This window comes from Piliocolobus tephrosceles, chromosome X (genome assembly GCF_002776525.5).
Source record: "Piliocolobus tephrosceles isolate RC106 chromosome X, ASM277652v3, whole genome shotgun sequence".
In the NCBI taxonomy this organism is placed as follows: Eukaryota; Metazoa; Chordata; class Mammalia; order Primates; family Cercopithecidae; genus Piliocolobus; species Piliocolobus tephrosceles.
The window spans coordinates 23,978,685-24,002,872 of record NC_045455.1 but is presented as its reverse complement, the minus strand read 5'-3'; the positions used below and the strand labels follow the sequence as shown (position 1 = coordinate 24,002,872).

The window sequence follows — 24,188 nt, the reverse complement described above, 5'->3', positions numbered from 1 at the left end:
TTTATCATTTTTTATATTTATCTGATTTATTTATCTTTAACGATTATACCTAGCTACTTATGAAAACCAAGATATTAGACAAAGTAAGTCATCATTTGAAGATTTTTCTCTGTTAACCATTTTTATAGCCTGTGAATATCAAGTGTTTTCCTAAATAAGAGACTTGAAATTATTTGCATGGACATTTTGTTGACAACTCAAAAGATGCAGCTGTTTTTATTAAACAAGCAATATTAAATTACTCTCATATATCAAAGATTTACACAAATAAAGATCATTCTGTTTCTAGGCAGAGTTTATAGTTTTATAAACTTTGTGTCAAATCCTGACACCTTGAAACATCTAGCAGAGACAAATATAATCCTGTCTGACCAGTAAACCCTGGAAAAAAATGTATGCCAATGACTTTGTATTTTGTATTTTTATTTGTATTTTTATTTCATCATCAAATGTAAATCAACTTATTTATTAAAGATTTACTTAAGTCATGTGAACTAAAAGGCATTTAGGTTTATCACTATATATTTGATATGAGCAGGCATCTGTCTAAACCAATCTGAAGAGAATTTTTTAAAGGGATTTCTGGCCCTCTACTCCAGAGTTTATTAAGTGGATACAACATATACCATAAAACATGTACATACCTAAGCCACATACACACACAATGAAAGATCTTATAGCTTTCATTCTAGAATTTTGGTCATAAGATAGTAATATACATACTAATTTATAAAAGACAGTTGGTTCCAAATTATATATCTGACAAAATAGGACCTGTTTACATGACTAAATTCTATTACCCCTATAGATAGTCTTACAAAGTCTGTGGACCAACATTTTAGATACAACTTATTTTTGAATCTCATTTACCCTTTCTCCCCTACCTCCTTTTCTTCATTGTCAAGTGAGTTTAGGGTTATATATTCCATTGTTTACATTTTATCTAGGAATAGCATAATTGTGTAAGAAAAACAAAATCTCCATGTGACCTTGAAATCTTAGTAAAAAAATCTATCATTCTTTGCTGGTCTATTTTACTTAACTAGTCAATGTGGGCGGGAAAGTATTTTACCAGGTTACTTTTTTTCTAGTTTTTTTCTGGCCCCTTCATGGCATACAAAGCAATTTTTATGTTGGATGTAATAAACATATTATTGCTCTGAGATCAAGATTTTGACCTTTTTGATTTAAGTGCCTAACATTTATAAACATTTATTTAGATATTTTTCTTTTAGAAATCAATTCTTCAATTATCTCTTCTATCACCCTAAGCAATTGTTAGGCAAATGTAAATTTACATTTCCAGAAGGTGTCTAAGTTGTTGGTTGTCATGGAACTATGATAATTTGTAAAACCATCCATTTGATAGCCCTTCAGGACTTTTTTTGTTTGTTTGTTTTAATCTTGGCTTGCATGCCGTAAGCAGTGAATTTTATTTCAACACCTGCAGTAAAGTCAGTAGATTCAAAGCAGGTAGGAAAAAATTAGAGAACTTTGAAGGTTCTACATGTTAAGTGTATGCTTGCAGTCTCTTAATTTGGTACTAAGCAAAAGCAAGCTTGGAGATTTCCCCATGATGACCATTGATCCAACAATATACATGAGGAAAAGCCAGGTATCTGGCTGGATCCCAGAAAGCCCAGCATGCCTTGCTATTTAACAATCCCATTCCATTTTTTATAAATCTCTCGAGAGCAAAGAAAATCCTATAAATCTTGTCAAGGAAGGTCACGAGTTTGGATTGGCGTTTTAGATAATTGTGACTTCCTTAGTGATTTTTAATTACTCATTCTGCACCCCACCATTTAGAATGTTTAGTTTTGTTCTCAGAAGATTTACAGAAATAAGCAGGGGGAAAGAACCAGTCATTTGCAGACATGCATCACTAACAAAATGAAACCCAAATCAGAGTGTGCACAAAAATTTTAACCCAGGTGTGCAGATCAAACAAAATATTAAATTAGGCATGCAAAAATAACAAGGGTAAATTCACCAGCAAAGACATGTCTCAGAGACGGACTGTAAATTTTTCAGAAGCCAGAGTACTGAAGCCAGAAGGACAGTTGTCTTTAAACCAGAAAGGAATTGCCAGGAAAGATAAAAAGTCTTTTATCATCCTAAAAGGGATGTTAAATGTTAAGGTGTTTTATTGAAGGTGGCCTTCTAACCAAACCAAATCCCTAATTTAAAAAAAAAAAAAAAAAAAAAAAAAAAAGACCTCTACAAAAAAGAGAGAGGGTCCGCCTGAGAGAAGACTCAGCAGGTCAGCAGGGCAGGAAAGGCGACCATGGAAGCAGAGCTCTCGAGGGGCTCAGGGGAGTCCCACATCCTGTTTTCTAGAATTGCCAGTTCCTTCTGGAAGTGATCTGGCTTCAAGTCTCACTTCTGGACACCATTTATGACAAGCTTTAGAGACAGTGTCTCTAAAATAAAATAATGTTCATTTGGGGATAGGGCATTGCCTCGGGAATACATGTGCCACAGTGAATTGTGTGCGTATACAGGAAGTAAAGGAAGACAATGGCTTATTAAAAAAAAAGAGGAAGACTATGTAATTGTTTTGAGATAATTACCCTTGACTACAGGGTGCTGAGGTCGGACGAGCAGTCTCTGGGCAGATATTCTCACAGAAGTGTTTCTTTGTGTAAGGCTACAAAGACCTTTCTGCAAGCTTGTAGTTTTTGTAGTCATTTATGATGATTCTTATCACCAGGCATACTTGCATGAGAACCATCCCTTATGGCCTTCCCGGCTCTGTTGTCAGGTTTATCTTTTTCTTTCTTTCTTCCTTTCTTTTCTTTTCTTTAACATTACTTTAAAGCCACTTCATTTCAATTCTGACAAATTGCACAAATGAGAGCAAGTAACCTAGAAGGGATGCTCCAGTTTGGGGGTGGTATTAGTTTTCTGTGACTGCTAGGACAAACGATCATCAATGGAGTGATTTCAATCTACAGAAATTTGTTCTCTTAATGTTGTGGAGATCAGAAATCTGAAATCAGCAAAATTGGGCCGAAATTAAAGTGTCTATAAAACCAAGCTCCCTCTAATGGTTCTAGAAGGGCATCTATTTCTCCCCTCTTTGAGCTCTAGCATTCCTGGATTTGTGGCTGCATCACTCCAATCTCTGCTTCCATGGTTCCATTGTCTTCTCCATTTCTGTCTTTAAAGAAATGACCTCTGTCTCAGTCTTACAGGAACACATATGATTGTATTTAGGGCCTGCCCAGATAATCTTGGATAATCCCCCCATTTAAAAAATTTTTTAAAAATTTCTTTATTTTTGAGACAGAGTCTCACTCTGTCGTCCAGCCTGGAGTGCAGTGGAGCAATCTCAGGTCACTGCAACCTCCACCCTCGGGTTCAAGCAATTCTCCTGCCTCAGCCTCCCGAGTAGCTGGGACTACAGGCGTCTGCCACCATGGACAGCTAATTTTTTGTATTTTTAGTAGAAACGGGGTTTCACCGTGTTAGCCAGGATGGTCTCAACCTCCTGACCTCGTTATCCAGCCACCTCCGCCACCCAAACTGTTGGGATTACAGGCTTGAGCCACGGCGCTGGTCCCCCATTTTAAGACCCGTAATTTAATCACATCTGTAACCCCCTTTTGTAAGCTTAGTACAGATGAATGAGGAAAGGGTCTGAAGGGATAGAACTTTCCAGATGGGGGGACAGAGTATGTAAACACTGACAGACCTGGCAGAAATCATGAAAGGACTGAAAGAGGAGAATAGGGGAAGTATAAAGGATGAGGGAGAGATTGGCCAAATGTCTCTGTAGGTATGGAATCTCTAGGTCATCTAGACCGGAAACTTCCATTCTGTTTAGACTACAGAGGTCTTCTGAAATCCTGTATATGCACGTTTTTCCTATACTGAGTCAGCCAACTGTGTATGTTGGGTGATTGCCACTATTAGGAATCTAAAAGTCCCTAGGCACACGTAGTTTTATGGAACCAAGTCCGGCTGTTTTCTGTGTAACAGATTTTGCCAAGACATAGCTGGAGGAGCAATTTTCTCATATATACAAGTGAACACAAATTAATTTCTGTTACATACGTAGCTTGTTGTCTGAGGACTGCCTGGTAGTAGGAATTTGGCTGTAGTGTAGTTAAAGTGAGGCAAGAACAGGAATCCTAGTTATTTTCCCAACTCCTCCTTTTCCTCTTCCTCCTTCTCTTCCTCCCCCTCCTCCTCCTTTTTCATCAAATACTTCAAAATATGTAAATTTTTATTTTATGATTCAACAGACCATAAAATGGAACTGTTGGACAGGACTTTAAATTGGAATAGAGACAAGACTGAAACTGTGTTATGCTCAAATTCCAATGTGTTTTTTTTAAAATAGTAATTACTACTGGGTTGTTTTCATTAAGAAAAAGTTATTTACAAATCTTTTCAAACTTCATGTTTTTTCCACAGGCCCAGGAAAACAGCTTTTTTGCTATTCAAAGTAGAAGTAAATATAGAGAGTGCTGTGTGTTTGTATGTGTGTGTGTGCACACGCATGTGCATGCGTATGCATTTATTTTTAAAATTTATTTAGTTCTTATGTTAATATGTCTGGCACTTAAGAATCCTAAGTAATTTGTTTGGAAAAGTCAGAAAGAAGAGTAGTCAGAGAGGTGTTCTTATAATGAAAGCTACAGAAGTCAGCTTTTGACTTGTTGGATAGGCTCCCATCCCTGATTCAAAAATACCTGGACCACATATCAAGGCCATCCAATTTATAGAGAGTTGGTGATGGGCCTGACTTAAAGTCTGAAAATTACATCTGTAAAACTATGTTCTCTATAAAAATATGCACATTTGCCAAAGTGAGGACAGGAAAAATTTCCATTAAATGTAGGTTCAATAAATGTATTAGAAAATATTTACTCAAGCCTGTAATCCCAGCACTTTGGGAGGCCGAGACAGGCGGATCACGAGGTCAGGATATCGAGACCATCCTGGCTAAGATGGTGAAACCCCGTCTCTACTAAAAAATACAAAAAACTAGCCGGGCGAGGTGGCGGCGCCTGTAGTCCCAGCTACTCGGGAGGCTGAGGCAGGAGAATGACGTAAACCCGGGAAGCGGAGCTTGCAGTGAGCTGAGATCGGACCACTGCACTCCAGCCTGGGCAACAGAGCGAGACTCCGTCTCAAAAAAAAAAAAAAAAAAAAAAAAAAAAGAAAGAAAGAAAAGAAAAGAAAAGATTTAATTAACTATCTCTCTGTAAAAACATATCTTGTGACTACTGTTCCTGCTCTCATTGATGTTTATCTGCTGGTAAAATGCTCACCCATATTTCTATTTGCTGTGTGGTGCATTGAGACCACAGGATTCTTCACATATAACCTCTGCTTTGTGATTTACCTCAACACTTTAACCCTGAGATTCTTTTTTGCTGTACTTCAGTGTATTTCCCAGAAAATATATTCTCTATGAGGGATAAAATAAAATATCAATTAGAAACAAAAAAATTCAGAGAGATATTAACCCTTCACTTTTCTAAGTTCTCAAACATTGTATTTTTCACCATGTTATATAACCAGGTCCCAATAAAATACCATCATGCAGGTAATTTAACATCATGTAATTTAAAATACCATCATGCAGGCAGCATTCAACAAAGCATCCTATAAGAAAAGATTATTTGTACTTATATCTTTAAAAGTTTTGAAATTACTATTGAAGATTATTTTTATTATATTGTCCATTGTCAGTTGCTTAAGGACTTAGAGATTTTGCTTAGGAGTTTAGAGTTACCAAAAAAATAGCTGCGAACATATGCAAATACTATTTTATTAACTGAAGACACCTATTTGCATTCTGGTTTTCCTTTTGGCCTTCACTAACGTATGACTTATGACTTACAGGAACATATGTGATTGTATTTAGGGCCTGCCCAGATAATCTTGGATAATCCCCCCATTAAAAAATTTTTTTTTAATTTTTTTTTTTTTTTTTTTTGAGACAGAGTCTCACTCTGTCATCCAGGTTGGAGTGCAGTGGCACAATCTCAGCTCGCTGCAACCTCCACCCCTGGGTTCAAGCAATTCTTCTGCCTCAGCCTCCTGAGGCTTATGACTAAATTTTAGGCTGAAGGGTAGTATTTCCTTCCCTAGGTCTTCCCATATAATTGTCACCTCCTTTTCTTCATTATTCTGTCATTTTGCCCTTGTTTTATGGTGTTTGTGCCTTTTTTTCTAAGTAGTCTCAAAGGCTTTTCTGGAAATACACAGTGTATAAGTACAAAATGATGAAATAAACATACTTCTTTATTTTGTTTTAAAAGATGCTTGGGTGGGACTAGATGACCTCTAAGATCCTTTCCAGCTCTAAATTTACGTTACTGTCACCAAAGACAGACCAAAAAATCTATTAGGTTATAGGCCTAAAGATGAATGCCAACTAGTATATTGCTGCTCTGGATATATTTCTTGTTGAAGGCAGTGCTAGATTCAGTGACCTGTTCCGGCCCCTTACAGTATTATGGTGATAAAAATAAGAGAACGGGTTGCTTAAAAAAATTTAGTTAAATATCTTTTTACTCTTAAGCATTGACAAAAATAAGAAATAGAAAACAGAAGAGCTGAATTATTTCTTTTGAGCTATTTATAATAAATTTGGACAACTAAGCTAAGCCTGAGTGTAGCTAATGTAATGAAATTAGTCATATTTGAATATTGTCACAACCTTACTATCACATTAGCATTAAGTGTGATTAAAATTTATTCTTTGTTTCTGTGTGAGTCTCCACAGAATCAGCTATCAACACCTTCATAATAAACGAGCCCTTCATTGCTTTCAGGAAACTTTGAGATTCAGAGCCGGTGACTGGGCTTCTGCTTTAAAAGAGAACAAATCATTTTTGGAGTGTCTTTCCTGTTGCGTATGTGAATTTAGAACACAGAAATTGTCCATTGCATTATTTTTGCTAAGAGGTAGAAGTTATTAAAAATATAGGAAATACTAGATATCGTATACTGATAATTTCCAAAGCTAATTATTTTTCTTAAGGCCAACTGAATTAGAATAAAAACATAAATGTTAAAAATCAAGCTATAATTTAAGAGGTGTACTTGTGAAATATAAACATTGTTTTACAGTAATAAAATGTTTCTCATGGGAAAATAGAATATGACTTTGTTGAAGCTCAAGGGAATATCTGTTTTCATTCAGGTAGTTTCCAGATTTTTGTCTTTACAGTGTTCTGTGTAGTGATTTAAATACTGTACCTCCAAAATTTATGTCCACTAGGAACTTCAAAATGCAACTTTTTTGGAAGTAGGGTCTTTGCAGACATAATTAACTCAAGGATTGAGATGAGGTCATCCTGGATGAAGGAAGGCCCTAAATCCAATGTAAATGTCCTTATAAGACACAGGAAAAGACACACACAGAGAAAGTCATGAGAAGATGGAGACAGAAATTGGAGTTATGCAGTCACAAATCAAAGAAGGCCAAGGATTGCCAGGAGTGAGGGAGAATTCCTCCAGAGGGTCTTCAGAGGGACAATGGCCATGCCAACATCTTGATTTCAGAGGTCCAGGCTTCAGAACTGTGAGAGAATATATTTCTGTTCTCTTAACTCACCAAGTTTGTGGTAATTAGGTATGATGGCTATAGGCAACTACTACATTCTAATTCACAAGTTCTTCTTGATTATATTATATCATGTGTTGGTAGGAAGTACCAGGGTGTTTCATTTGCATGATATGTTAGTCATCTTAGAATTATCGTATCTCGCAAGTAATTTTAAAGTATGTTTTAATGTAGCCAGAAGCTTTTTAAATATGAAATTTAATTCATGCTTGTGTCAATTACATTTGAAAAAATATGAAAAGGTTATATAAGATTCTAGAATCTTTCAGAATTTTATAATGCTTCTAATGAAAAGTTAGTTAAATAAAATTTGTGCCCTAAATCACTTTGTTGTTGGCTTAAAATAGCATTTAATTTATTAGTATTCAGATAATCGTTTTCCCTTAAATAGCATATTTACTTTCATATGTTGGTATCAAACAGTGAAGTGAGACAGCAAATCAGTACAAAGTGGTGATTATCTATCATCATAAATCTGTGAAGGATAGCCTTGATCTTACTGAGAAGAGTTTAATTTAATTTAATTTATTTTTATTTTTAAAATTTGTTTATTATAATTTATGTTCTAGGATACATGTGCACAACGTGCAGGTTTGTTACGTATGTATACATGTGCCATGTTGGTGTGCTGCACCCATTAACTCGTCATTTACATTAGGTTTATCTCCTAATGCTATCCCTCCCCCATCCCACTACCCCACAACAGGCCCTGGTGTGTGAGGTTCCCCTTCCTGTATCCAAGTGTTTTCATTGTTCAATTCCCACCTATGAGTGAGGACATGCGGTGTTTGGTTTTCTGTTCTTGCAACAGTTTGCTGAGAATGATGGTTTCCAGCTGCGACCATGTACCTACAAAGGACACGAACTCATCCTTTTTTATAGCTGCATAGTATTCCATGGTGTATACGTGCCACATTTTCTTAATCCAGTCTGTCATTGATAGACATTTGGGTTGGTTCCAAGTCTTTGCTATTGTGACTAGTGCCGCAATAAACATACGCATGCATGTGTCTTTATAGCAGCATGATTTATGATCCTTTGGCTATATACCCAGTAATGCAATGGCTGAGTCACATGGTATTTCTAGTTCTAGATCCTTGAGGAATCGCCACACTGTCTTCCACAATGGTTGAATTAGTTTAGAGTCCCAACAACAGTGTAAAAGTGTTCCTATTTCTCCACATCCTTTCCAGCACCTGTTGTTTCCTGACTTTTTAATGATTGCCATTCTAACTGGTATGAGATGGTATCTGATTGTGGTTTTGATTTGCATTTATCTGATGGTGAGTGATGATGAGCATTTTTTCATATGTCTGTTGGCTGCATAGATGTCTTCTTTTGAGAATTGTCTGTTCATATCCTTTGCCCATTTTTTGATGGGGTTGTTTTTTTCTTGTAAATTTGTTTGAGTTCTTTGTAGGTTCTGGATATTAGCCCTTTGTCAGATGAGTAGATTGCAAAAATTTTCTCCCATTCTGTAAGTTGTCTGTTCTCTCTGATGGTAGTTTCTTTTGCTGTGCAGAAGCTCTTTAGTTTAATTAGACCCCATTTGTGAATTTTGGCTTTTGTTGCCATTGCTTTTGGTGTTTTAAACATGAAGTCCTTGCCCATGCCTATGTCCTGAGTGGTATTGCCTAGGTTTTCTTCTAGGGTTTTTATGGTTTTAGGTCTAACATTTAAGTCTCTAATCCATCTTGAATTAATTTTCGTATAAGGTGTAAGGAAGGGATGCAATTTCAGCTTTCTACTTATGGCTATCCAGTTTTCCCAGCACCATTTATTAAATATGGAATCTTTCCCCATTTCTTGTTTTTGTCAGGTTTGTCAAAGATCAGATGGTTGTAGATGTGTGGTATTCTGAGGGTTCTGTTCTGTTCCACTGGTCTATATCTCTTTTTTGGTACCAGTACCACGCTGTTTTGGTTACTGTAGACTTGTAGTTTAGTTTGAAGTCAGGTAGCATGATTCCTCCACCTTTTTTTTTTTGGCTTAGGATTGTCTTGGCAATGCGGGCTCTCTTTTGGTTCCACATGAATTTTAAAGTACTTTTTTCCAATACTGTAAAGAAAGTCATTGGTAGCTTAATGGGGATGGCATTGAATCTATAAATTACCTTGGGCAGTATGGCCATTTTCACCATATTTATTCTTCCTATCTATGAGCATGGAATGTTCTTCCATTTGTTTGTGTCTTCTTTTATTGCATTGAGCAGTGGTTTGTAGTTCTCCTTGAAGAGGTCCTTCACAAACAAACTAGAAAACCTAGAAGAAATGGATAAATTCCTCGACACATACACTCTCCAAAGACTAAATCAGGAAGAAGTTGAATCCCCGAATAGGCCAGTAACAGGCTCTGAAATTGAGGCAATAAGTAATAGCCTACCAACCAAAAACAGTCCAGGACCAGATAGATTCACAGCCGAATTCTAGCAGAGGTACAAGGAAGAGCTGGTACCATTCCTTCTGAAACTATTCCAATACATAGAAAAAGAGGGAATCCTCTCTAACTCATTTTATGAGGCCAGCATCATCCTGACACCAAAGCCTGGCAGAGACACACCAAAAAAAAAAAAAAAAAAAAAAATGAGAGAGAATTTTAGACCAATATCCCTGATGAACATCGATGTAAAAATTCTCAATAAAATACTGGCAAACTGAATCCAGCAGCACATCAAAAAGCTTATCCACCATGATCAAGTGGGCTTCATCCCTGGGATGCAACGCTGGTTCTATATATGCAAATCAGTAAACATAATCCAGCATATAAACAGAACCGAAGACAAAAACCACGTGATTATTTCAACAGCTGCAGAAAAGGCCTTTGACAAAATTCAACAGCCCTTCATGCTAAAAACTCTCAATAAATTCGGTATTGATGGAACGTATCTCAAAATAATAAGAGCTATTTTTGACAAACCCACAGCCAATATCATACTGAATGGGCAAAAACTGAAAGCATTCCCTTTGAAAACTGGCACAAGACTGGGATGCCCTCTCTCACCAATCCTGTTCAACATAGTGTTGGAAGTTCTGACCAGGGCAATCAGGCAGGAAAAAGAAATAAAGGGCATTCAATTAGGAAAATAAGAAGTCAAATTGTCCCTGTTTGCAGATGTCATGATTGTATATTTAGAAAACCCCATCGTCTCAGCCCAAAGCTTAAGCTGATAAGCAACTTCAGCGAAGTCTCAGGATACGAAATCAATGTGCAAAAATCACAAGCATTCTTATACACCAATAACAGACAAACAGAGAGCCAAATCATGAGTGAACTCCCATTCACAATTGCTTCAAAGAGAATAAAATACCTAGGAATCCAACTTACAAGACTTTAATTTTAAAATGCATTCCTGGAAAAGGCAAGTTAGTAGAACATTTGAAACTCATATAGCATTATGTGTGATTGACTATAGTTATAATTGATCATTTTATATTTGGACAGTCACTTTGAATCAAATTAGGATAATTATAAATTGAAGATTTTATTATCATTTGCTTTGAATTTTTGATTAAAAAATTTAAAACCATAAAAACAGATCTTTGACTATAATAAAGATATTTATTCTTTCTTGGTAAGATTAGGGAGGGGTTTAAGAAAAGCTAAGCAATGTTCTATTTTTTTTTACATAGGCAAATGTTCATTTGTGTTACTTTTTAATTAGATAGTTAATTTTTTTTGAAAGGACAGCTTCCCAAACACTACTGATTATATATGTGCAGTCATTAGTTTTTCATGTGAAAATATTATCTTTCAAATTCACACAGCTGCTTATTGTATGAAATGCAATGGGACTGCTTACCTGCCACCTGACTAAACTGGCATGCGTAGACTCACACCTTGCCAAATGAGGAGTTAGTGTGAAGAGTGATTAATATCCATTCTTTAATGAGTTTCTAAGTCTTTCTGAACACATTTTTATTCTATTTATTGCAGTGGTATGGTAAAATTTTCGTGTTGGTTCTGTACAAAGGATGATAATATCTTTATTAATGTTAATGACATCCATAAGATATCATAAAATATTATATTCTTAATAGGAAATTTGTTATATATAAATAACAATAAAGATCATAATAAGCTCTCCTTAATTCCATTTATTTTGACTTCATTATTAAGTTTAAAAACATAGATGTCAAATTTAGACATTATTTATGTGTAATTATAAAGCCAAATAAATGTTAGAGATTAACTTAAAAATAGTTTTGTGGCTCAACAATTGAAGTGAGATAGTGGGATCACAAAAGGCTTAATCATTTTGAATTGATTCCACAGATGTCTCCTTTCTCTAAATCCCCTGTAAGCCTCCTATCTTCCATGAAAGGTTATTCCCATAAACCTGGCACATAAAATCAATCATATAACTCTTTTCTATTCTGAGATTTCAAGGGTTAGGACTTTCAACATAGAGAAAAAGTGCTGTGTACAAGCTGAATGTACATAAGGTAACACTCGGCAGTGGAATCCAGTATTTCCCCAGTATTTGAGGAAACTTACAAAAACCAAATCTCTAGTACTTGTTTTCACATTTGCTATCAGAACCAGAAAGAGATGCTTAGAAATAGTTTGAATGGAAAATTTATTCTTGCAGAAGCAGCTCACTTCACTGATGAATAGATACAACGTATTTCCCAGACCTCCTTTTAAGCCAAGATAGCCACATTTTTACGAGAACCAAAGATAAAACTAATATTTAATCTCCTAGAAATTAGGAGATTTATGACTCTGGAAATGGAAAGAATTTTAATATCCAGCCACATAACCAAGTCATACAAGAACATAATAAACAAACCAATCAAACAACAAGAATAACAACCACAACAGGGCCCCCATTCTGTCTTTAACACCATTAGAAATAGCAATAAGGTAAAACAAGAAAGCTCTCATCAAGTGTTTTCTTCATCTGCTATGAATGATTTATTCTTACATTCTGTCCCAGTCCAATTACCAAAAAATTCTAAGACAGACCCCTTTAACTGATCTGTAATGAATTCTAGGGTCAGATTCCAGATATTGTTTCCCCCTGAAATTGTGTAAATTCACATCAGAATACTATACTCTTGGTTTGAATCTGAGCCAAATTCTATTGTATTCTAAATCAAGTGAAATTACCAATAGGGCATGGTATCAGGTTTAAATAGGACAATTTGGTGAAGTCAGGAGAAATGACTTCCTCCTGACGTGCTGTATACAGATTTATTACAACGCCTTTTAATATTTTATATGTTCAACAGAGAGGGAACTAAGATCTTGTTAATCATCATTTAAAAACAATTTTGTAGAATGTAAATATATCAGGGCTTGCCTTTTTTCCTTGTTAATGAAAAACAAGTAGTGCTTGGGGAGCAAGTATTCCTATTCAACTGCTGTCACTCATTCCCAGCTCTGCTTAGAAGAAATAAGCACAGATGGTGGGTCTATTACTTCCCCAACAAAAAAAATTGCCTATGTATCGTTTTTGTGTTTTATTCCATCCTTCTCATTGTAATGTGAACAGTATTTCAAGTCAAGAAAGTTCTGTAGGGATCTTTGAAATGTTTTATCCATTACTTGTACATTAAAAAGGAAAAGAAGGAATTAATGATTTATTAAAATGTCATGAGGGGAACTAAAATAAAGTCTTTGTTACAAAAAAAATTAATTTAGAGACCATGTTTTTTTTGCGTGCAAATTAAAGTCTTCAGGAAAGTGAGGTTTTATATCAGACTTAGATTCTAAAGTACTCATTTAATGATGACAGAACTGCTTAGTCTATATTAAACATGCCTGTGTAGGTCTTTTTTATTTATACTGTGGCTTAATGAAAGTTTGTCTATTGTAAACATATTAAGATAAAGAGCATAAAGGCTTTTTAACATAATCTTATAAGGCTGAAAATACATACAAACAGTAAACTACCCAAATCTTAACTGTACATCTCAATACTGTTTTTTAAACAAACTTAGCACTTCTGTATATCCAGTACTAAAATCAGGAAACTTGATACGACTTTTTGTAGACACTATGTCATTGGGCAGCTCTTATGGTGATTTGGAACACAACTGATTAGTTTTAAAATTTTTAGTCAATTAGATCATAGAATATGTTCTGTATCTTGCTTCTTTCATTCAATATTTAGTTTATAAGATTTATCATTCTTTTTGCATATAGTTATAATTCATTAGTTCTCATTGTTATATACTATATCATTATGCAAATATAATGTCCAATTTATGGTTATTTTGAATGGTGCTTCTCTGAGAATTCATGCATCTGTCTTTTGGTAAATGTTGCTGGGTATATGCCCAAGGTCGTAAAATATGGTTAGATTTAGCATACATGGGAAATGGTGGTTTCTGTCAGTTTACATTTCCATCCATATTGGGAGAGAGTTCCAGTTGTTCCACATCTTTGCCAACACTTGGTATCATTTCTGTTTTTTATTTGAACTGTTCTGATGTGTATGTATCACTATTTCAGTTGTAGTTATTTTGAACATTACAAAACTGGAAGAGAATAACTGATTTTATTAAATCATATTTCATTTGAAGCAATGTGTGTCTACTTTGCAGTATTTTTCCTTATTTATATGACTCATAAGAAGAGTAATCTGGAAATATTCAATAATGTAACAACTTGGAATGAGATTTTCAATCAGCTATAATTCTAATAAATTTTATCTAAATATTATTTTAATGTATTAATAACTGTGATAATTAAGAACAAAAAAAAGGTAAGCAATTCCTTAGATTAACATTAAACAACATTCCTGCCTTTTTAAATAAACTTTTCTGGTCTGCAAGTAAATGACATAAATCAATTAATAGCTTAATTGAAATTAAGAGACGAGTCTCAGTTTTCATTGCCTATATTATATCTGTGTTTCTGGAGAAACAGAAAAACCGTATGGCAAACCTACAGTCAGCTAGTTTCTTCTCACCCTGCCAGCAACTGTTATATTACTGTTTAACTGGTTATATGAAACGATTTGTTGAGGAGGGTTGTTTTGTTTTGCTTAGTTTTACTTTCTTTTTTTTTTTTAAAGGCAGCTCTGTTGCCCAGGCTTGAGGTCTGTGAGTTTTATACTCATGGTCACATGGTCAGTGTGGTGTGATCACAGCTCACTGCAGCATTAATATCCTGGGTTCATGTGATCCCCCTTCCTCCACTTCCTGAATAGCTGGGGCTACAGGCGCGTGCCACCACCCCTGGCTTGTTGAGGAGGGTTTTGAAGAAAATCAAGCATCCCTTCTTAATTATAAACAGTGAAACCGTAGAAAATGTAATTAAAGAAAAAAATAACACTTTGCACCACGCTAATTATATCTTTGCTTTTTATTAGTTGGTTTCAGGATTGATACTTATTAGTGGTTGTATTTTGGAGTGGATGTTCCTTATAGCACACTTTATATACATGGTGTGGCCTTACTTGAGTAACTTAAGTTACTTAATCTATCCAGATCCCAGATTCTCAACCTGTACAATGGGAGTATTTATAATACAAATATTATATGGTGGTTTAGTCCAGGTCCTCCAAGAGGTAGATGTTGAAAAGGGGTTAAACACAAGAGGATTTTATTAAGGGAAATTCCTATGAGAGAAAATGGAGAGGAAGCTGAGTAAGCCTGGAAGAGCTCTCAGCTGTGAGGAAAGTCTGAACTAGAGTGAAGGAAAGAGGAAAGGAAGGTTGGGTGGAAGCATTGGAGCATGAAGTACAGTCTAAGGAAGGGTAAGAAAAGTCTTTAGGGAATCCTGAGCCAAGTCTGGTCCTCAGAGAAACCCTGTGTCTCCTTATGAGAGATCTGCATTAGCAATCCTGGTGCCCTCAGTCATTGACTGAGGGGCAGATGCAGAAACAGATTTTAGAGTGAAGCAGCAAGTGGCCTTAGTCAATCAGGCTTCCCGTACTTTGAGGTCTATGAGTTTCTTATTCATGGTCACCAAAAGATGCTTATCATGAATTGACAAACTCTAGATAGAGTAAAGCAATGCCTAAATTGTAGTTATGCACTTATCTATTTATTTATTCATTATCATTATGAATATTCAACACATTAATAAAAGAGCCACATGTGCAATCTACTTGGGATATTGGGAGTGTAAAGAATAACACAGCAGTGCTACAGATAATTTAAGAGATGGTTACTCTCTCTGTCTCTTTATATATATGTATATATATACATATTTATACTCATATATATGAGTACAAAATTTTATTTTTCTAAAATAAAGAATAATGGGTTTCCTTCTACTATTTGTTATTGATGTATACTGCCAAATCCCTAACAGATACTGGAATACTTAACTCTAAGCTCCCCCCATGCCTACAAAAAGAAGTGAGTTCAAGGTTATATTTTAAATCAAAAGCTTTATTAATATTATTATTTTTATCATGTCCAATGGATATTATTATTATTAAAAAGTTTAATCACTTATTATTACTTGAAGGACCCAGTTAGGAAATGTTCAATCCAATTCTTAAAACTGGTCACTGGAAGTACGTTGTCTCGGAAAGAACTGGATATTTCTTGAAACCCCTTTCATATAGCCACAGTCTCAAACATAGAACCTTCCTTTATTTTCTTCAAAGATTTTTCTGTTTCTGTAGAAAATTCAGAGGGTATTTATGGATACTGCAATACTCTCCTCAAATATAGGGAAGGAAAGTTACATTAAAATTAGAATATTTTTGCTGAAAAGTATTATGATATTTAATGTAAGCAAACAAATTACTCAGATGATAGTGTTTGTTTTAATTTTTAAATGTCTCTTTAATTTCAATAGTTTTTGGAGCACAAGTGGTTTTGGTAGCATGGATGACTTGTATAATGGTGAAGTCTGAGGTTTTATTGTACCTGTCACCCGAGTAGTGAGCATTGTACTAAACATGTAGTTTTTTATCCATCGCCCCCCTGCCAACTTCCCCAGAATCCATTATCTCACTAAATGGAGAATCTTAAACATTCAGGGTGGAATCTTTGGGGTGTGGCCCTCCATCCATTGCTTTCCACCGTTTGTATTCTCTGTTTTGTAAATAGAGGTCCGTTCTCCATGTCTGCTTTGTTCACGTACCTTTTCCATTTTCCTTGCTGGGATGACATCTTTTGCCCTGAAGTTCTCATTAACCATACCACAGCTGTCCTCTTCTTACCTCAGTACATCTAAGGCTACCTAAAGTTACAACTTCTCTCTTAGTTTTTCCCTAGTCTGAATCCAAATGGACTTCTCCATATCCAGAATGTCTACTACCTGTCCTATCTTTTCTCACATTTGGCATGTGCAGTTCCTTCCAACTACTTTCATAATGTTGTATTTTAACCGTTGAGTTGTGTTTATATTATGCTATTCTGCCAGGCAAATAAGGGTATTTATATTGCTGAAATCTATGGTATTTTTTAAATGTAATAAAATGTAATGAATAAACATGCAAATGAATGAGTTAATTACTATATTCCTGGTTAAGTAATGAGCATTATAAGGACAAAAATTGAGTCTTACACCTTCTTATAATTCTAATCACTTAGTACAGGAGTTGGAATATAGCATGGACTTAAGACATCTTTGTGACTAATGAATTTAAATATATTTGTTAATTCTAAGTTGACATTATATGATTGTAATTTGGGGAAGGTAGTGAAATTTCAAATGGCTTTCACCACTTGTGAAATGACCCTTTTACACACCACATGATGTACCAGATCTTTGTTTAGGTGAACCTAGGTGAAAGTGGATTATTTCCTCTACTTAGAAAATATTTTGCAGATTTCAGTTCCTTATATATTTGATTATTTAAATTTTTACAATTATGGTTTATGATATTGACTTGTACAGTTATATAATTTATATATATTTTTATATATTTTATATATATCATATATATATATGCCACATGTGTTATCTGCTTGGAATATTGGGAGAGTAAAGAATAACATAACAGTGCCACAGAGGATTTAAGAGATGCGCTGTCTCTCTCTGTGTGTGTGTGTGTATGTATGTATATATATATATATATATATATATATATAATTTTATTTTTCGAAAATAAAGAATATTATTACACATTAACAAAATAGGTATAATTGTTTTCCTTATACTGTTTGTTTTTGATGTATACTGCCAAATCCCTAATGGAAACTGGAATTCTGAACTCTAAGTCCCTCTATGCCTACAAAAAGAAATGGGTTCAAGGTTATTTTAAAAATCAAAAGGTTTATTAATAACATTATTTTTATCATGTCCAACTGATATTATCATTATTAAAAAGTTTTATCACTTATTACTTGGAGGAGCTAATTAGGAAATACATATATAACATATATATCAGGCTAGTATATATACACATATGGATACATACATATAATATATACATACATATATATGTATATTACATATATGTGTATATATTATATATACATGTATACATATGTACTATATATGTGTATATATTATACTATATGTTGTATATATACTATATATAATTATGCATATATAGTATATATGTACTACGGTATGTATACATATAATATACATACATAACATATACATGTATACATATTATATGTGTATATATCTATATATAATATATGATATATAATGTAATTATATATTATATATGTATATATACTACTATATATTAGGCTACTATATATATAGTAGTGTGTATATATATAACATATAGTAGCCTAATACTTAAAAAATAAGATAGGAACTGCATAACATAAGCTGACTTAGACAATATAGGTGCAGACATATGTATAATTCAGCAAGACATGATAACAAAGTGAGATATATATTAACTCTTCATAGCATATTGTTAAGTAGTATTAGAAAACAAGTTTAATTTTTGCTTGGGTCCATTGAGTGAATAACATTATTTTTAAAATAATCTAATGGCACAATAAGCATTTTAGCATTTTACCTGGAAAAACATTACAGCTGTGCCAGTTTCTGTGCCAAGAGAAAAATACATTGGTGTATTCTCTAAAGGAGGAAATTCTGACCTGAAATATGTTCAGACAGCTGTGGCAGATAATACTCTGATCAGGTACTAAGTCATATATCTTTCACATTTCCCTTGCCAGTTATACTCAACGTGTGGTTGGAAATGGAATCAAAGCCCAGTCTGGAAATCCTGAAGTCAAAGTCAAAGGAACTGATCCTGTGATAAATCAGATTATTGATAAACTGAAGCATGTTATTCAGGTAAGTCCTGATCCTATATTTATTAGTAAACTAAGTAATAAATAATAAGTGATTACTTTCTATTATATTTTGTAAATATGTTAATCCTATCAGATAATCCTACCTAAAATATTGTAACACATTATTTACATCAGAACATTTGGAAATATTTAATGATTTTTGTATGCAGTCAATATGCAGTGGTATTTTAATGCTGGACAATCTGTATCTGTGAAAAGCAAGCCTCAGCCTCAGCATTTCAGTAGTGAGAATCTCAGCATATGCTTTGTCTTCAGTGAATAAGTTTGAATGTGGGAATCACTGTGACCATTAAAGAAAACACATATAAGACCGTAGAAGATGCCACAGTTATCTTTCAGGTAATTCTCTGAATGTTGCTATGAAGGCTTTGCAGCATTTTGATACAAGTTAGGTCATAGATGAATAATATGTATTTGTAATATTTATTTCCTATAACACCTTTTACATGTTATCTTATAATCTAGCAAATGGTTGTTTATGAAATACTTCTGTTTTATCTTCAATAATACTTTTCATCAAGTGAGTGCGTATTGCTGTTTTTAATACATGGCAAATGAAGCATGATCATATTTATCAAAATAATATTTCACTGAAGTAGTCTATTAATTAGAACCAAACATTATGTTGCATGTTGTGACTATTACTCTCCATTCTGCATCTATTGATGTTTGGGATAAGAAAGGCTATTTTTTGTTTTAGTTATTAGCCATTTTCAAAAATTTATATTGGAATATACTTTCATTGTTCCTAAGCAAAACTATTTATTTCTAGTATCATGGGTTAGAAACAATACCTGAATAGTACAGAGTTTTTATTGCATATGACATATTCAAGAGTCAGTAGTAGATTTCTCATAATTGTTCTGCAAAGACTAAGCTTTCGCAGACCAGTTCTTAGACTCCCATTTTCACAAGAGTCCCTATATCTCAAGGAAAGGATACATAAGAAGGACATGGGGGTTGGTGTCCAATACCGTAGATTTCTCCCTTCTGTGAGGCAACAATGCTTATTCTACCATTGATACCTATGGAAAACAGAGCTCTTGCCCTGGCTGTCAAAACCTAAAATAAATTCTATTGGAAAAGTCTAAGAGAAAAGTGAGTTAAACTTCCCAGCCTCTGCTGAGCTGGTCCAGTTGGTACCTCACAGTATCGTCCACTATAGTATAATATGTACATCTAGATTATTTGAAAATTTGAGTGCATAATTGATGATAAAACCAAAAGAGCTTTAATAGTAATCAGGTCCTCTCATTGAGGAGTGAGTACGATCTCACTGTGAGAACATGGCGATATCTTAGTGGTTTCTTAAGTGGGGTAAGCATTTCACAGAGGGTGCAGGAAGGAAAAACAGACCTTAAGTGCACATTTATTCAGTCTCATTCTTTTATATTTCTTTGGTTGTAGTAAGGTATATAATATATGTAATATATTAGTGCAATAGCACATACGTATAATTTACAAATACATAAATATACATATTAACTGGGTACTTATTCAGTTTTTTTAATAAGATATGTACAGGATGAAAGAAGAATGGAAACCCTATTACAAATAATAAGGATGGTGCTGTTCCATAAGAAGTGCACATTATAAGAAAACACATTCGCAGAGGAACACGTAGATACCCAAGATAGAAAGGATCATCAAAACCCTTAGGAGGAGGGTTCACCTATTTATTGCCCATTCAGCAAAACACTGGCCCGCTCCTCCACCACTTCTGGTTTTGTAGGTTTCAAAGTCATAGCCTTTTCAAGGTGGCAGAGGGAAGTCATCGTACCTTTCTTTTTTAGCTTCTGTGTGAACTTGAGTCCGATTCTTTAATCTTTATAGGAATGTGCAGATCTCCAATTATTCATGCTTAAGTTTCATTCTGCGGTTGCAAGAGAATATCAAATACAATGCTACCTTTGAGGTCTATCCTTTTAAGGTCTGCTAGAATTATATGATTGAAATTTAGATTTTTATAGAGGATAGCAGAAAGTTCTGTCTTGCACAGGTGTCACTGAAACATTCACCTTTAATGCCTAAGAATATGCTCTTTCATCAACTGCTCTCCTGGAGATGAAGAGAAATGTTTTACTTTGCCAAACTTTTGATTACTGATAATGTGCGTATGCCCTGGCAAGGGTGGCTACTGTACTGTCAATATCAAGGGATGGCTAACGGCACCTCCACAATGTCAGCTATGAAAGGATTCAGAGAACAGCCTTCTGTGAGAATTTATTAATTTAGGAGTAGGGCCATGGAAGATGTCAACATATGAATAGGTTTCAGATCCTAATATGTAGATTTATATGATCACTTCTTAGTGTTTATATAAAATTTACTGTATTTTTTAATCATAAGATATATTAACTTTACTTTCCACCTTTGTGCTATGAAAAATGCCATCTCTCACCATAGGGACATACGTGTATTAAAGACTATGGAAGTAAGCCAGCCATAATAGCAAAAATTGCCTGCATACACTCACCCAAAAATACCTTTTTCGGCCTGCCATTGATCTGAACCTTATTTCTACCCTGAATTGTCTGCAATTAGAGTCACTAAGGAAATAGATAAAGATTTTTACTTGGAAAATGTCACTTTTTAATGTTTTAATAATTAATTCATTCAAAATACTCAACAAATACTCATTGAGTTTCTAGGATGGTCCTGGTTTTGTACAGGCACTGAGGTAAAAGTGGTGAATAAAGCAGACACAACCATGCTCTCAGGGGCTTTCCATTGTAAGAAAAAAGTAAATAAATAGTAAATAAAACCAGTATTGTGACTGACACATGTTATAAACAAAACCAAACAGGATGAGGTCGGGAAAGATGTTTTAAGAAGAATGTGCTGGTGAAGGCCACTCAGGGGGAGATGTTTGGGTTAATACTGAACAAGGAGAAGAAAAGAGTCATAGGAAAACCTGTGAGAACTATGTCTGGGGCAGAAGGAAAAGTAGGTGCAAAGGCCCTGTGGCAGGAATACATTTATTTTATTCAGAGATCAGAAGGCCATGCAGCTAAAACAGAGTAAGTTAAAGGGAGGAGGTAAACATACATCATGTTCTGGGGAGTTTAGTAGGCTCTGGTAAAGAGTTTATATTTTTTCCTAAGTGGGCTAAGAAGTCATTTAAAAACTGTAAGCAGAAGCTAGTGGGGCACAGTGGCTCATGCATGTAATCTCAGTACTTTGGGAGGCTGAGGAGGGTGGATTACCTGAAGTCAGGAGTTTGAGACCAGTCTGGCCAACATAGTGAAACCCTATCTCTACTAAAAATACAAAATTTAGCCGGGCATGGTGGCACACGCCTGTAATCCCAGCTACTCAGGAGACTGAGGCAGGAGAATCCCTTGAACCCAGGGGTCAGAGCTTTCAGTGAGCCAAGGTGGCTCCACTGCACTCTAGCTGGGGTGACAGAGCAAGACTTTGTCGCAAAATAAATAAATAAATTATCACAAATTTAATAAATAAATACAAACTGCAAGCAGAAGCTGATACAATTTAATTTATGTTTTGTGAGGACTTCACTGTGAAAAATTGACCCTGCATGCAAGAATGAAAAAAGACAGTAGTACACACAGAAGACCACATAATTGGACCTGGAACAATAAGAGTGGATAAGCTGATTTAGACATATATTGGAAGTGGGGTTATTGTGATTTGTTAATGGATTGGAAGCCTGGGAGGTAGAAGAAAGTTGATAGCAAGGTTTGGCGGGATGATAGTGTCACTAAGTGATAAACAGAATTCTGAGAGAAGAGTAGGCCTGATGGAGATTCCCTGGGATTGATTAAAAATCAGTGGTTTTGTTAAATGTGAGATGCTTATTAGATACCCAAGAGGAATGTGCAGAACTCAGGGAGACTACACAACTGGAGGTGTGTGTTTGTAAGCACAGCATGTGGATAGTACTTAAGCCCTGAGATTGTATAAGGTTGTTACCTTTCCTTTAGAGTATAAATTCACACCAAAACTGTTAGTGGAGACTATGAGACAATGGAATCATACAAAAAAATTGTATTGCAAAAACCTATGAATGTATAAAACATTTTATTAAATGTATTTGGCATCTTTTATATACTTAGTTGATCTAGGACAGAGAAGATACTTAATAACATTGATATTTTTCTTACTATAAGAATAATGACTCAGGAGGCAGAGGCTGCAGTGAACTGCATTCTAGCTCCAGGAGACAGAGACTCTGTCTCACAACAACAGCAACAACAACAAAAATAATAATGAATGCTCATCAGAAGGAATTGAATTTTATTATTCTAGGAAATCTGATGGAAAAAGTGAAAAATAAATATTGATACCATTTATAAAACAATGAAAAAGACTTACAAGAGAAAGCATCTAGGCTTTTTTTCTACACTTAATTATGCATATAAATACATCAGTACTTCACTTTAAAAAATAAGATCATAGGGTACATTTGATTTTGTGATATGAACTGCTCACCTGATCACACAAAACAAGTACTTTTCCATGGCATTAAATATTCTGCTATCTGGTTGTTAGTGCTGGCATATTATCCTATCATGTGGAAAGATTACAGTTTTACTTCACCCAGTCACCTAAAGTTGGATATTTAGGTTGTGACCAGATTTTTATATAACAAAGACTAATAGGAATATCAGTAGACATAAAATGTTTTGGCATCTTTTTTTCTTGTAATACATTCTACAAATTGAAACTAACAATATGTTCCTTAATAATTTTATTTTGATACATATTGCCACATTTTTCTCAGGGGAGGTTATAGCTAACAGAAAGTGTCAACTTTCTCTGCATGGTAAGGGTGTGGGTGGAAGCTTGGCGGTGACCCTGAGACATGTTGGTATAAAACATCATTGGGTTCTCTAGAGACCAAGGTAGCAATCCTGTACAAATGTTAGCCTGAGTTGGGTGTCACCTGGGAGTACTCCAAGGACGTCCAAAAGAAAGATTTTAGTTAGAAGACAATTTATAAGAAAAATTTTGGCCAGGTGCGGTGGCTCATGCCTGTAATCCCATCATTTTGAGAGGCTGAGGCAGGCAGATCACGAGGTCAGGAGTTTGAGACTAGCCTGGCCAATCTGGTGAAACCCCGTCCCTACTAAAAATACAAAAATTAGCAGGGAATTGTGGCATGCACGTGTAGTTCCAGCTACTAGGGAGGCTGAGGCAAAAGAATTGCTTGAACCCAGGAGGTGGAGTTTGCATTGAGCCTAGATCATGCAGCTGCACTCCAGCCTGGGTGACGGAGTGAGACTCTGAGAAAGAAAGAGAGAGAGAGAGAGAGAGAGAGAGAGAGAGAGAGAGAGAGAGAGAGAAAGAAAGGAAGGAAGGAAGGGAGGGAGGGAGGGAGGGAGGGAGGGAGAAAGGAGAGGAGAGGAGAGGAAGAAAGAAGAGAGAGAGAGAAAGGGAGG

General features: G+C 35.0%; 1 protein-coding gene across 1 annotated transcript in view; it reads left to right on the top strand.

Moving 5' to 3' along the window:
• Nucleotides 1–24,188, top strand: part of GPC5 (glypican 5) — a 1,441,555-nt gene that overhangs the window by 498,056 nt on the left and 919,311 nt on the right. Inside the window, exon 6 of the mRNA XM_023218068.2 lies at nucleotides 18,646–18,766. Within this exon, the coding sequence (XP_023073836.1) occupies nucleotides 18,646–18,766 (121 nt within the window). The remainder of the gene's footprint in view (nucleotides 1–18,645; nucleotides 18,767–24,188) is intronic.